This window comes from Spinacia oleracea, chromosome 2 (genome assembly GCF_020520425.1).
Source record: "Spinacia oleracea cultivar Varoflay chromosome 2, BTI_SOV_V1, whole genome shotgun sequence".
Classification (NCBI taxonomy): domain Eukaryota; kingdom Viridiplantae; phylum Streptophyta; class Magnoliopsida; order Caryophyllales; family Amaranthaceae; genus Spinacia; species Spinacia oleracea.
The window spans coordinates 110787782-110803753 of NC_079488.1; the positions used below are offsets into that span (position 1 = coordinate 110787782).

A 15972-nucleotide genomic window follows, 5' to 3' on the forward strand; every position below is an offset into this window, starting at 1 on the left:
TCACATGGTATATTAAGGGCTAAATGGTAAGTTCGTGTAATAAATTGAGTCTGGGCCATGAAAAATACCATTTATCTTTCACTTAATACAACACTATGTTGTTTGGAATCAAATAAAAATGAAACCATGTTCCCAAACTATGTTGTTTGGTACCACATGAGAACATACAACTCATTTTCGTGTACCAAACTATGTAGTTTGGTGTTCAATAAAAATGCAGAATATTAGTATACCATTTCAATGGTATACCGAGTATAGAACAAGACTTCCTCCATATATGATATTGAAATTTACTTCCTCCTCTTAAAGCATCTAGCATGCTCGGGTTCAACCATATAGGATTTTGTCCCTCACTAACCTGGTCAGATTGACCCGCATAGAGTCCAGACCCGACATAGCACTTCATCTTACCTCTTTTAAAAAATCATGTACTCCGTATATGACTTGTTCTCCGTGGTTAAGGAAATGGCATTATTAACACTTTATTATAGCACATGCATAACATTTGGGGATACCCTAAATTAGAAACATATACGATATTATGGGACCAAGGGATTTTAGGGTATAACTTTGATATGATAACAGAGTATAAGAACATAATTATTTAGATCGTGATTACATAAACCCTTTTCCGATGTCCTACATCAACATGTTGTTGGGGACTCCTTTGTTCGAAGGGGTGTCAATTCGTACAACGGATCGAGCATAGGTTGGATTCGTCGGTTTGGGTTGAAAGAATTCATTTAGATATCATGTCAGATTAGTTTGCTCAGTTCAGGTCGGGTTTGTAGACACATGGTCATATAAGTTCGGGTTCATATCGGGTCAGGTTATAATCTGGAAATGTTAGGTTGGGTCGAGTTGTAAACGGGTTTAGCCGGGCTGTAACAGGTTAGGGTCATGATGAGTCGAACTCATACCAGGTTGGGTTATAGTCGGGTCGAGTCTGGTCGTGTCGGGTCTGGTCGACTCGGGTCTGGTCGGAATACGACAAATTATATTCGGGTTTATCAGGGTTGAATCAGGCTCATATCATATACGGTTGGGTTCATATGAAAGCAGACTGAAATGGGTCGGGTTCAACAGGTTTAGTAGGAAAATATTGAATTCACGTTCATGTCGATTCAAGTTCATATCGATTGAGTTCTTATTATTTAAGGATCTCTATCACATGTTCAAGAACGAAACGAGACAAACAAATTCATCTATTAATGAATTAAGTCGATATAGTTAAAACAACATAGCTTTTCTATTAGTTTGTTGGTCATAACTTTAAAAAATATTGAGTTAGATCAATATAGTTTAGGTACAGGTTGTAAGCACTAAACAGTTTAGCTAAAACATACTCCAAGTTGCAAAAGGTTCAAGTTGAACGGGTTACGAGTTGTTAACGGTTTAGGTTGAAACTATTGGGTTATAAACGGTAACAATTCAAGTTGAAAACATTCCAGGTAGAAACAATTCGGGTTATAAACAGTCCTTGTCAAAACAAGTCGGGTCGTAAATGATCCAGATTAAACGGGCTTTTCTCAAGCTGGAATGGTTCAAATCAATACAGACTGAGTCATTAACGGGTTTGGATCCATACGGTTAGGATTGAAATGGTTCAGTTTGCCGCAAAACAGATTGTATTGGTTTTCCAACACTCCATTCAAGTGACAACATTGCTTTTCGAAATAGAAGCATAATCTATTCCTATTTTCAGAAATGTGCAACTCTTTCTGCACCCAAATTAGTACTCCGTATATGAAACTTAGAATCGTGAACAGAGAGTAATTCTCAAATACCAACCAGAACAATCCAGAAGACCAGAAATTTATATAACAAAATGCTTTCAGGAGTCTCATATCAAAGTGCAACTTTAGCAACTTTAGATAAGTGCAAAACTACCAAGAAACTGAAGTTCTTACATCACAATAAATCAACAAAAAGGAGTATAAGCATATGTAGTAACATCAAACTATAAGCTGGTTGGCTAGTCCATTAAATCCTGGAGTATGTAGCAATTATATATCAGCATAACTAACAAATCTCTGATAAAAATCAACTAGTGTTCAATTGAGTAATGCAAATGGATCATATGTGCTTGATATAGAGCCCCCTCATTCGCACCATTTGGAACATTCAAGTGCATATTTCTCTTCTGACAAAACTATACTATCCCTCATACCTGTAATCAACGCAACAAAAAGGTAAATTTTCATTCTGGATAAAAATGAAACGAACACGGGCGCACAAAAGTAGGAAAATGTTTAAACAACAAGAACGTGTTCAGAAATCTTTATCAAAGATGATGATGACCAAGAGAGTAAACAATACAATTATTTCAAACAAAATAAATTAAAAAATACAGGCAATCAACATACAGAAGTGAAATCTGGATTATACACCTGTCGCAGGAGAGTGCATAAATCAATCAAATAGTCAAATAAAAGATTGGTGTTCAAACTTATTTCAATCTAATTGCACTCAAGGCAGATTGGATGAAGTGGAGAAGGTCAAGAGGTTCTCCGTGACTGAAATATTCCAAACAATACTTGCATACACATACTTGCTCAAGAGAGTAAACAGTACAATTAATTCAAATATAAAAAAATGCATACACATACTTGCTTCAGTGATTGCTTGTTTGAACATCTAGCCGCCTTAGCCCTTGTGTGACGACGCCTCACAGAGGGAAGAGGGCCCCACCTAGTCATATGTTGCACAACCAACACAGTAACACGTCAACACCAGATTAGATAATTGCCACTTGCAAATTGCAATACTATAACTAATGATTCTAATCAACCATGTTATACCATTTACTGAAAGCCTTGTGTCAAAACCAGAAAAAATGTTTTATTAAGAAAAAAGGTAAACAATCAGAAACTAATTGCAATTTTTTTACACAGAAAAAGGTAGAGAGAATACGACGGGAAGTCCAAATCTGTAACTTAAATAGAAGCAAAGGGAAGGAAAAAGCCTGAGGTGCAGTGCAATGGGAAGAGAATGGGGACGATTTTGTTTTTCTTTCTTTCATTCGAGAAATGTACTTGGAATTTATAGTGATCACTACTTAGGAAATTCCGGAAACTAAGGTCAGCTCCAATGAATGTATTGCCATTTGGCAGCTAATAGGTCAGTTTTTGAAGTTAAAGAGGAAAAAAATTAAGGGCCAATGAAAATGTAGACACAAAAAGATTGCGTTTCTTATTTTGGGAATGTCAATTGACATAATGACACCTCAAAAGGCCAAATGTAAATCCACCTCTGAAGTTAAACCCTTAATCAAATAAATTACGGAGTATTAACTAAAAAGTTGATTAATTATACTTTGTATAATGAAAAATTGATTTGTCATAGAAGTTGAAAAGCAGGTGTACTTTATACTTTTATAGATATTTCAAAATAACAAGTCCAGGCAGCCTGCTAATTAGCTCATCAATATGACAATATCATCAAACATAAATATGTCCACCATATAAATATGTCCACTATAAACATAACATTTGTCAAACACTCAAACATACAGCTTTGGAAAATAAGTGGGTTGCGCACTTATACAAGAGAAACAAGATTAGGGATCCATCTCACCTGTGATAGAGAATTTAGTCAAGCACTATTGCCAACTGATGGAAGTTCAATGATTTTCCCTACAGCTACCGTTTTGCCTGAATGTTGAAGAGAAAAATATTAAGAATGCAAAACGTGCAGTAATTTCAAAAGTTTACCAGATTTGCAGCAGAAGCCATCACCTTCAGTTCGAAGGGTAAACCTTCCAAGTTGTGGAAAATCAGAAAACTTCTCTACACATATTGAGTTGTTAAGCTGCAAGCAGTCAATTTGACAAGTTAGCACGAACTCCATCAGTCACTAGAGTTGTATAAATAGGTTAACGCACCATGAATATTCTACTTTAACCAAAACAAAAAGGGAGAATCTTTATGGGGAACAGGAAAGTAGCGAACATTGAATTAACTTGAAACAAAATGTCAATTCAACATCCAAACTTGACATAGAACCAGTTAAGAATGGCATTTGAGCTAGGGGAGGAAAGCAAAAGTGGTACTTGGATGATGTTGCATAAACCACATATGTATAATGAAAATACCATCATTTAGTGCATAGAAAATAACCACTCTACGGACATACAAATGATGTCTAGAAAAGAACTTACAGGAGCACTCAGAAAGAAATAAGCTACAGATAAACAAACCTGGATACGGCAGTCAACAACAGCACCATTCTTAACAAAAAGAATTTTTTTCCTCATCCCTTTCCCAGTTTTTAAATCAATCTGTTGCAGCAGCTCTACAATCTCACATTCTTCAACGACAGAATGAACATGCAGGACTGCCTTATAGCCAGCGGTAAAAATTGCCTAAGCAAGCAAAACCAATTAGCATAAATATATGATCAAATACTATGTTACTCCGACACTCCGTCCGGAGGTGGGTGTCGGTGTCGACACGACCCGACCCGCGACACGACACGTGTCCGGGGAGGTGTCGACACTAGTGTCGGAAAAGAATCCAAAAATCCGGTGTCGAACTCTTTTTCTTTGCCCTAGATCTGAATTTTCGCCCAAAAAATATTGGGGCTTTTGAGGCGAATCGGCCGGAAAATATAGGGTGTATGCGGCGGTGAGTCAGTGACCTGTGCATACGGCGGTGAGTCGGTGACCGGAGCTGGCGGTGCATGTGGCGGTGAGGGAGAGGAAAGAGAAAACATGTGAGGAGGAGAGAGATCGTGAATCAGGAGGGTGGCAACTAGCAACTGATGTACTTCATCTAACAAAAATAAGTGGGCCTACCTTTTAACTAAAATATAAAATATATACAGTGATAGTTGTCACATGCCACGCGAAGTTTCAAAGTATCTTTATTTATTTTTTCTTTTAGTTTATTTACAGCTGCCTAGTTTATTTTGTATTAATTATTGTTTTACTTTTTTACCTCATTCACCTCCCCTAGATAAAGAATTTTACATTCCCTAGACAAAGACTTTCATCTTACCATATTAAATACAGAATACCATATTATTTTTCTTTATTTTTAATGTTTATTTTGAGAAGATTTTTAATTTGTTTATTTAATTTGTAAAAAGTGTCGTTTTTTATTCGACACTTTGTATGGAAGCCGTGTCTAAAAAATAAGTCAAGACACTCCTTTGACCGTGTCGGAGTGTCTGCAAATATTTGGATCAGAGTGTCGGATACTCCGACACCCGTGTCTGACACGACACCGACACCCGTGTCTGAGTAACATAGATCAAATACATACAGAGAAATTAACAAAGGCAAAGGACCAAGAACAACTGATTCTACCCGCTAAATCCTATAATCTTCAAAAACTAGATGGGATAAAGAGAGGATAACATCTCACATACATTATCAAGCAACTCAAGGATCCTCAACTGACCAACAAACTCATTAACAGCTGGAATTGGCTTGGCTGCACAGAGGTAGAAGAAGCATCAAGAGCCAAACATCACCAATCTAGTTTAAAAAGATAAGGCAGGTCCACAAAAGAACACCATAATTACTATTTGCATCTGTTATAAGTTGGCCTCCATTGTCACCTCTTATATCCATTGTCCTCCACAATATTCACAAGAGTTGTGGAAGCATCATATAGATTGTCCAGGGAAGAAAAAAAAAAAACATGTGCGAATGCATATGACACAGTTCAGCATCAGCAAACTATGAATGCAAATCAAATTCTCTAAAAAAAATATACAATTAAAAACAGAAAAACAAGTTGTCAGGAAAAATTTACAGTGTTGTTCAAGAGCCATGACAAACTTACAAATGCTTGACAAGACGAAGCCTGATAATATATCTTCTTCTTCAATCCCAGACAGTCTGACCCGCAGATTTTCACCAGGTTCTGCACGTCTAACCTTATCATCATCAACATATATGGCAACAACTTTCACAATAACCTGCAGGCCATATCTTAGTTAATTTATTTATAATGAAATCGGCCTTTACTCAAGTACTATATAATCCATATGTCAAAATCAAACCTTGTTTGGCATGACAATTAAGGAGTCACCCTCACGTACACAGCCAGATTCTACTTTCCCCATAACAACAGTTCCCAGGTCCTTGAATTTGTCAATGATGGGCATCCTGCAATTGAACTTTTCTATTAGAAATTAAGAAAATAATTACTGCTAATAAAGCCCAAAGCAGTTCACAACAAGTTGTAATACCAAGTTGCAGCATTTATGACAAGACAGGTTAGAAAACAACTTCTTCTATAATGGGTCAGGTTTTGGGGCTTGTCATGACTCATGGTAGTCAGGACATTCTCCGCAGTTGTTGGCAGTCTTGGCACTGCCAGAGGAGAATTACGCTGACAAGAAGAGGTACAGAACATCATTCCCACTTGGATGAATTCAAATCCCCGTGAGGAAACCGGTCACTTCCTTGTTTTGGCGGCAGGAAGCTAGTGGAAAGTTGGGATACGAGAGCAAAGCGGTCACCCTGAACAAGAAATTTCATATCTTCCCAGAAATAATAATCTAGAATGGAGACAAACTTTTAACCTCCTATAACAAGTACAATGCAGTCACCAGTTCACCACGAATCACAAATTAGAAGGTGTTCCCTAACCCACATGTTACATACAGAGCAAAAAACAAGGACTCGACCACGGGTGACTGTTTAGTGTACGTCTACCTTAACTACCAGTGCAGCTTAACATTGGTGTTAGTGTGTAGCATCCTCGGGCCTAGAATGTCCTCTAGACCACATACAGGAGCGTGCAACAAAAAGTTGCATAAATGTCCACAATTGCCAAAACTTCAGAAATATATTTCATGCATACATCTTACCAGTCAAATAAGGAAGAGGAGTTCAACAAAACACAACGTACCTAAAGGGGCCACTAGGATCTCGTGTGGGGACTTCAACAGCATCTAGCACTTCAAAAAGACATGGACCATTCCACCATGGACATACACTTTTGTCTAATCTTGTTTTTAGGTTTGATCCAACCAAACCTGATATTGGAAGAAACTGGACGTCTGCAAAGGCCAATCAATAATAGAATGATAAGAAATCAGACAAATACAGCATATTTTATTATCAGCAGTATCCAGGACAGGTAAACCCGCCTGTTCTATGTTTTTTATATTACTTCTTGAGAAACATGCATAAATACAATACGTAAAGATGCACATGAGGTAAATTTGGAATGAATAAGTAATAATATAACAAAAACTTCAAATGTTAAGGGTATTTACCTTTCTTGCAATTATAGCCTGAGGATTTCAAGAAAGGAATCATCTTTGACTCTATTTCATCATACCTGGGAACAATAAGGCCCGTGTGAAATATTAGCAATAAGATGCAGGACAGACAAGTAAGTTATACAAGTTTAAACCTTAAGGCCTCTGATAGTCACTGACTCACTGCAAATTGAGAGAATGGTAAACAAACTTACCACCCGCACAAGTCAGATAAAAGAAAGAACCAGCACAAACGAGACTAAATGAATCAACATTGCTCATACAGAAATTAAAAGATGGTGGAAGCAATGAAGTCTGATAAATCTGATAAACATGGGGAAGCTGGTGACAAAGCTTAACTTAGCTAGTCCAATAATCAGAGCTGAAAAGGCAGTGTAAACACTAAATCCAATGGATGTGAAAAGTGATACAGTTGAAGCTCATGGATTCTTAATTGCTAACCCTATTTTGTGGATATCCCATACTTTTTGGCAAAAGTAATAAGTTAACTAGGTTTATATTATCCTTGGTCACTTGTTTGCAACTTAAAATTCTAAAGTGAAAGAAGGTGGATGCGTACAGCAGTGGTGCTGGGGTACCATTTAAGCTGAGTGACATTACATAATAGATTTGATGAACAAAAGTTCTTTATTTGATAAAAAATGCTGCATCACCGAGGCTACAAAAATGGGTTGGCAGCAGGATTTCTCTGAAGGAAAGGATTAAAAATCTAACCATACGACACCATATAGCAGTGTCGAATCTACTTTACTTTGGCTAGACTTGTGTGTCATACTGAGAATACTAAAGCTAGTAATTGTCTCAACATCTTAAGCACATCTTTAACTAAATTAGGCAATAAAACTAAACAAATGTCTAAGATACCCAAAATATAAATTGTTTCCCAAATCAATAATTAGGCAATCTTTCTCTTCTCTTTCCCTCTTCCTATTTATTTCTACAAATGTGCGGATCAAGGATACTAAGGTGCCAAAGTGAAAGTTGAAGTGTCAGTAAGGATTCCATGACACGGGTATTCTGCGTACTTGTGATAAATAGAAACGCTCGAGTAACATAGCAAAAATTAACTCCTCTCCACTTCTCCTGCGGCTAAACTGATCCATATGATGAACGAAAAGAAAATCAATAACATTCAGCTGTTCAGGAAATCACCACCCCCTCGGATGCGGTAGAAAAAGGGGGGCAAACAAAAAAGGGGAAATTACAAGCAAAACTATAAAGACGTTTCATTAAAAGATTAGAGATTTCGGTCTCCAATATATCTGACAAAAGAAAATTACAAACCTTTCTTTTGACCAATTGACCGTAGGCTCGTCCATCTTGTTGACCACAACTATAAGCTTAGAAACACCTAAGGTCTTTGCAAGCAAGACATGTTCTCGAGTCTGTCCTCCTTTCTCATATCCAGTTTCGAACTCCCCTTTCCGAGCAGATATAACCTATATGACATGGACATGTAAAAATAGCAAAATATCAGATATTAGATATTCAAAGCCAATGCACCCAGTAGGGAATAAAAAAACCTTAAACGCTTACCAAAACTCCGATGTCAGCTTGTGAAGCCCCACTTATCATATTTGGCACATAGCTTTTATGACCCTGCAAAATGAAAAGGCACAAACATTTTAAGATTTCAAATGCTCAGTGCCAAAACCTTTTGGAGAACGCTATCCACAAGAAACTCCAACCAGTAAATAGGTATCCTTCACCTATATATTATATACTACAGCAGATTCAACGAGTATAGCTTGACATCAGAGACACTGAGACTTCGAATGCAAGGTCCTATACCCGATAGGTTAGTTGTTATGCTTAGAAGTTACAAGTGCTAGAAATTTTTCTTCTTCGTATAAAAGCTAAGAGTGGAATTTTATTAAGGTTATAGTTGCTAATGAATTAATGGATAACATTAGAAGGGTGAATAGGGGGGGGGGGGGGGGGCCTTAAGATTAGAACACCTAAGCTAGCAAATAAAAACCAAATGCCAACTATTTATCTCCATCATGCACATCCAACCATACACAATAATACTGGACCTTCCAATTCTTTATAGGAGCTGGAGGGGATCCAGCTCCTCCTTGGATAGCATTAAAAGAATTAAGGTTCGTGATCTAGATGGTTAAAGCGTATTTGAGATTGCCTATCTACTTTCTAATTTTCATTATTAGATACTCCGTAGTAGAACAACATGTAGCTTCTTTCAATACAACAACCCCATCAATGTTTAAATCGTCATGTTCTCCCTCCATAATCCTTTTCTCTTTTGTGTTTAAATGCACACAGCAACAAATCAACAAGCTTCAAAACGTGACAAACTATTTAAATGATTGACTTGTCACAGAAAAGTACTTTAAACGATAGAATGACCCAGCTAAGAAGTCAATCAAACAAACAAAAAGATCATCTATTGTCACAAGTTCAAGTACTCACTGCTTTTAAGCCCAAAGCAAAGGGAGTTCATTATCAAGCTACTTTCAAGCCCACGGAAAAAAATGAAGGATAAAATCAGTTAGAAAAGATAATTACCGGTGCATCCAGAATAGTAAATCTGGTTCTCTCAGTCTCGAAATGTGCTCTTCCCACTTCAACTGTAATACCCTGCCATCAGCATTTAAGCAATTAATGACCAATCTCCCACTATTTATAAACAGCATTAACAGTGAAATTTTTCCAAGGACAAAAACTAAGCTTAGAATGAGCTCAAATAATCAAGGACTTGCAATCCAGAGTCAAGACAAAGTACCTTAGAACGTTCTTCTTCATTAGTATCCATAATGTATGCCATGTACCTAGCAAAGATTTACAAATTTAGAGAAGCACAAGTCAAAAACCATGATATCTTCAATCCCGTGGGACTCAAAGATATGAATAAAAAAATTTGATGATGTAGAGTACTTATCATGTTGTGCCAAATGGTAAAGACCAGGGAAGAACTTTACTCTAAAGAGTAACAGTATAAATGATATTTTAAAGGAAAGGCACACAAAATCATGCAATAACAATTGAAACATTTCCACTGCTAGGCAGAGCCTGGATTCTGGAAATCACCAACAGCCCTTAAGCTTTTTTTCTCCTCTAAATTAGCATGGTCACTTGAGCATTTTTGCTGACAACGAGCATCAAAAACCAATGGCATAAAAGTTTACAGATATAGCTACAGGAGCATGTCTCACCAGCTGTCTCTCGCTTTATCCTTGGCTTCTTTCTCGTACTTTTGGATTGTACGGTCATCCACCTGTCCACTAAGAAAAAGTATTTGGCCACCGATCGTAGACTTACCAGCATCTGAAACACAACATGAAGATTAACTCCACAAACTGACAAGAAAACTGATCAAGATATGATAAAATAGGAATTACTAACATTATCTCCCATCCCTCTGCTGCGAGCTCCAGGGAGGAGACAGTAACATGCAAAGGCAGCAGGAAAAAAAAAAGGGGGCAAGGAAAATACCCAAAATGAATATGTTCAAGACCAAGCAGGTTCAGACAGCAACCATTAAAATCAAAGACAGACCCTTCTTAATCTAGCCCCTTTTATCTTTGTTGGAAAAAAAATTCCCAGGCAAGTACAGAACATTAACAATACCAGGGCACCAGGCACAAGTTAGTAATTAACTACTACGCAAATTGATGCCCAGTATAGACAGCAACAACGGAGTGATGAGGACACCAAAGGGGAAGAGGATTAGCACAACAAGATCAAAAGGTAAGCTTGTAAGTCACAAGAGAGACTGAAAAAAATGACAAGAATTATAATAATCCAAATAAAATAAATGTTCACCCATGCCTTAGTCACCAAAGAAGTAGAAGATCAAAAAAAACTGGAAGGAGGTAGCACGAACACTTTGAGGTCGCCTGGTTGGCAACCTTGATAATGAGTAGAAATGAAGATTCTGGCTTTTTTGTTTGCCTCGATTGACGATAAGATTTTAATGGGGTAAGATATTCCCCTAAAACCTTAAAGTACTATTATTCTGTCTGTAGCCCCGATCATCCGACCTCCATCTTCTCTCCCCTAGTCCCCTGTCCCGTTCTCTTCCTTCACCTCCATTTCTCTGAATTCTCTCCTCTCAATCTCTCTACCCTTCACATTCTAAATCTTCATCAACCTCCATCTCTCGTTCACTTATTCTATTTCCACTGCCTTTCTCTAATTTTGTTCCTTCCCCCTACTTGTTCCAATATGACCACCAGCCCTTACTTATTTCCTCTCCCTTCTCCCTATTCATTGCATCCTACACGATGAACTTGCAGAACAGCTTGTGTGTTTGCAAGTTCAGAATAAACATTGGAGAGTGGACAGAAATATGGTTGTTTGCAAATGTGGCGGGTCAGATTTGTGAGGTGACTTGCAAGGTGAAGGCTGAATTTGTAGTGATTTACAAGGTGATGAAATCAGGATTCTATTGCCAGTGGCATAGTTGTATTGATTCAAGGTTGTATTGCTAGGGAGTCTTGAGGCGAGAAAGATAAGCCTCCAGTGAACTTTTCCCTATTAAATTTTACTCCCTTAATTAGTTCAGGGGAACTCAGGTATGACAAAAAGAGTTGTAAGGAAACACCAATATCAAACCAATACCCCTCTAGAAAAATAGGAAGGTACCTTCCCCACTTGTAGCATGGATCTGTTGCAACTCTTATAAGTTAAAACAATAGGAGTCCACACATTTCATCCAACGTATAAATATCTCAAGGCGTACTAAGGCGGGAGTGATCCTAGTGCGCTTTTTTGAATCTTAGTTGGCCACATTAGAGTGAAGTGCACTTAACGAAATAAATAAATAAATGGTGCAAAAATACAAGGTGAGCCTTAGTATGCCTCTCCTGCCCTTTAGAACCCCTCGCCTAGGCCAATGAAAGCACTTATTTCTTTAGGCTTCAGCACCTGGGCAGAAGCGCTTATTGCTTTAGGCTTCAGCACCTGGGCGCGCTATTTTATACTATTTCATCAAGAACATACGCAAGAGAAAGAAATGAAAACATCAAACGTTAACTCACCCACGTGACCAATAGATACAAGATTCAGGTGACGTTTTTTGTTCCTGGTTTCCTCTTCCTTTACTTCATGGACAGGAGCTTCCTTTACTTCATGGACAGGCGCTTCCTTTACTTCATGGACAGGAGCTTCCACCTTTTCCTTATCTGGAAAATTCCATCAATTAATTAAGCTAGACAGATCGGTATCTCTAAAAAAGATTTTATCTCAAATAACGTATCTAACTACAAATGTGCCTGAATAACCAGGATCATTGAAAAAAAATAAGAATAAATACACAAACACACACAACAAAATAGGACCAACAGTCTGACATCAACACACTAATAATGAAAAGATCACACGCAAGATACCCCATAAAAGCCACAAGTATTAAACGCAAAGTGAATCCCATAAAGCCACAAGTATTAAACGCAAAGTGAACTCAATGGTACTAACTATATAGGAAAATGCCATAGTATAAACAATATCTTCATCCCAAAACCTTGATAGTACCTTTTGGCTCAACTTGCATTTGGTCAGCATTTGAGGACTCCACGATGTCTGCACAAAAATTGGAAAGAGTCAAATACATTTAACCAATGCCATCAATCAGCAAGTGTCATCAACTCATCATTAATTGAAATGAGATTCTTATAGCCTATATCATCCAATTTAGTAATAATCTTCATATTTGTAAAAAATGAGAGGGGCATGTCAGAGAATACTCCATTCCCAGAGGTAATAACCCTTCCTTGTAAGCTTTTGGTTTGTGCTTCTGTTCTTCTCGAGGGAAACAAAGAAATTAGCGAGCCACGTAATCTAGACCAGAAATGACCTATAATAGCATACGAGTGATACCACCATGTAGTTTTGGGCATGAATATCTCTTGGAAAATTTATTTTTTTAAAAACAAGGTGGACTAACTCACCTAATTCAAACTAAACTTGGATATCTTTGCCAAAGATCATCACCAATAATCTTTTTTTGGAAATTTAATACACATTTGAGTATTTGACACTTCTAATCAAGAATATTTCAAATACAAATACACAGTTCTCGTTCCATCCCAAATATTCCCATACAACAACCAAGTTATGCAATTCTGAAAGGTTGAGAAGAGATTCAACAAGAAACAAGAAAAGATGAAATGATACACAAAAAGTGAACATAAGTTAACAGAGAAGAAAAGTCGATCACTATCCCTGCAAAGTATAAACAGGGAAAGAGTAGAAACTGTGCGACGGGTTAAGATGAAAAAGGTTCACAAGGGGATTCACAAAAGGACTGCAACATAATAGTAGGACCTAGGTCAACTTGTGAATCTAACGGGAAATAGACAACAACAACAACAACAACAACAACAACAAAAAACAGTTTTTAATTTCAATAGAGAACTACTAATTCTCTAAAGCTGCAATTCTTTTGGTTACTCCCTCCGTGGCTCCGTCCCAATTTAATTGTCACACTTTCCATTTACATCCGTCCCAATATAATTGTCACGCTTCCCTTTATGGAATGCACCCACTAATATTCTATTACATCTCTCTTCCCGCTACCAAATGTTATGATCCCACATCCTCTCACATCCAATTAAAAAATTCCTCCACTATCTCTCATCTCATCTACTTTTCTATTAAAATATAATAGGTGAGGATGCAAGGATGCAACAACTTATCACATAAAACTGAAAACCTTGGTACGACGATTAAATTGGGACGGAGGGAGAAATTATTTTGATTAAATGGGACGGAGAGAGTATATAATATCTGGTGATGTAACTCCAAGCTTTTATCTCTCTGTCAACCCAAGTAAGTACACTTAACCACTAGAAATTTCGTCTATGCCATGTTTCTAAATAGTTGTCATGTATGATTATTTTTTCTAAAGATATAATATGAGAGAAGTTGTTCCATAATATATGTGCAAACTAGTAGCAAGACTAGCAACGATAAGAACCCTATAGTCTCATTACTCTCATACTTATAGTAAAACAAAAGTCAAGACCATGGTCTCTTCACAAAAAAAAAAAGGGTTGTACTTGAAAAATATTGAATGTGGCAGTGCACAATAAGAGTTCAGGTAGTGGGCATAACAGAACACTAAAATCCATGGAGTCCTATATACATAGGAACAAATGTACCAGTCACTTTTGAAGCTAAGAGACAATGTTGTACTTGAAAAATATTGAATGTGCCAGTGCACAATAAGAGTTCAGGTAGTGGGCATAACAGAACACTAAAATCCATGGAGTCCTATATACATAGGAACAAATGTACCAGTCACTTTTGAAGCTAAGAGACAATAGTGTCAGCGGTAGAACAAAGAAAAGGGAGAAATGTACTAGGATAGTCTACCTTCATCCATTTTAACAGCAACATCAGCTTCTTCCAGCTTGATTTCCTCCACATCAATAGCACCACTATCTTCTACTGCACAAAAGACTTTATAAAGTTCATTGAAAGTACAAACAGAACAAAGAAGAAGAAATATAGATATCCAGCAAAGTAAATTACCAGATGAATCAAGCTGCAGAGCCCGTATCTCTTCCGAAAGATCTGTCATAAAAAAGAATTTTGGGCCAGAAGGAAGTTAAGCAAAAGCAATGTACACTCCATTCAGATCAAGAACTCATGAAGACAACATAGACAATAGTGTCGTAAAATGTACCCAACACGACCCCCAAAGAAAGGAGACGGTCTTTCCAACACACTCATCAATGATACAGGTTTACAAAACAGATTCAATTGCAAAGATAAGAAACACAACCGTAGACATACTTTCCTGAAAACATTTATGGGCTTATAGCTATTCAGAAAAGGTTCAAAACAAAAGAAAACAATTCAAACCTACACCCAAACAGTGAGTATTAAACAACAACATTCCCAACTTCAAACATACAAAAGTATAATGAAAAATCAAAGCCGAGTAAGCCACTGACATGAGAATTAAACAAAGAACCCAGATAAATCACCCAAAAGTTGTAGAAATCGAGTGATCCATGAATTACAAAATAACCCCAAAGTTATGATTACATAGACATAATAATCTTAGTGAAAACAAAGACGAATAAATCAATAAAAAAGAACAATTAACATACCCATTGTTGGTGTTTGAATCAACGAACGAGCTTCGTAATTTGCGATTACAATACCTGAGCAACAAGCAAAAATCCGATAAGAACCAAGACAATAACATCTTGAGAAAACGAAATCAAGAGTTTTCGGTTGTGGATACTGTGAATCTGTAATCGAAATAGCTTGAAATTCGGTTAAAGAACGGAAGAAATAGCGTCAAAATCAAGGAATCTGATACGAAATATTGGTGAGAAAGGGAAGACGATAAGGAGAGAGAAACCCTAATTTTACCTGACGCTGCTCTCTCAGAGTTGATGACAATCTCCGGTAGTGGCGACGAAATCGGGTACTGTAAAATATTTGCGAGTGAGGAAACGTAAGTCTGGACTTGAGGTTTTGTAACTTTGTCCTCTCGCAAAAAATATTATCGCGTTGGGAGAGAAAATAGGGTTGTGTGTATTATTTCGTATTGTATCGTGTATATATCACAAATTCTTATTTACAATGGATGTATAATAAATATTGTATATCGGAGTAAAAGTTAACTCAAAATGAAAGTTAAGCATATATATATGTAAAAGTTATCTATTTTTCAGTGATAAAATTTTTCATTTTAGTAAAACTTATTTCTTCAAAACAACTAATAATGTATAAAATTAATCATTTAACCCTTTAAAA

The 15972-nt window shown here is 37.0% G+C and overlaps 1 protein-coding gene across 3 annotated transcripts; it reads right to left on the reverse strand.

Moving 5' to 3' along the window:
* Positions 1-1797: 1797 nt before the first annotated feature.
* LOC110796143 (uncharacterized) lies at positions 1798-15745 on the reverse strand. 3 transcript variants are annotated; one of them, XM_022001175.2, is made up of 21 exons: positions 15586-15745; positions 15318-15371; positions 14734-14775; positions 14575-14649; positions 12733-12780; positions 12240-12383; positions 10413-10524; positions 9983-10028; positions 9766-9837; positions 8776-8838; positions 8524-8678; positions 7234-7298; positions 6864-7014; positions 6010-6115; positions 5790-5925; positions 5371-5435; positions 4199-4363; positions 3738-3810; positions 3577-3653; positions 2610-2691; positions 1798-2170 (listed from the first exon to the last, which is right to left on the reverse strand). In XM_022001175.2, exons 2-19 carry the CDS (start codon positions 15319-15321, stop codon positions 3595-3597), a joined length of 1581 nt encoding a protein of 526 aa, XP_021856867.2. In that variant the 5' UTR covers positions 15322-15371; positions 15586-15745; the 3' UTR covers positions 1798-2170; positions 2610-2691; positions 3577-3594. The 3 variants fall into 3 exon arrangements, with proteins under 3 accessions (XP_021856867.2, XP_021856868.2, XP_021856866.2); XM_022001176.2 differs by having other exon boundaries at positions 14575-14646; positions 15586-15737; XM_022001174.2 differs by having other exon boundaries at positions 14575-14661; positions 15586-15737.
* Between the last annotated feature and the right edge of the window lie 227 nt (positions 15746-15972).

Excerpts from the sequence above, each read along its gene's own strand:
- LOC110796143 (XM_022001174.2), bottom strand. Across the intron at positions 8,679-8,775 it reads AAGCTGACATCGGAGTTTTG|GTTATATCTGCTCGGAAAGG; the intron begins GTAAGCGTTTAA and ends CATGTCATATAG. Across the intron at positions 5,926-6,009 it reads TAATTGTCATGCCAAACAAG|GTTATTGTGAAAGTTGTTGC; the intron begins GTTTGATTTTGA and ends TATGGCCTGCAG.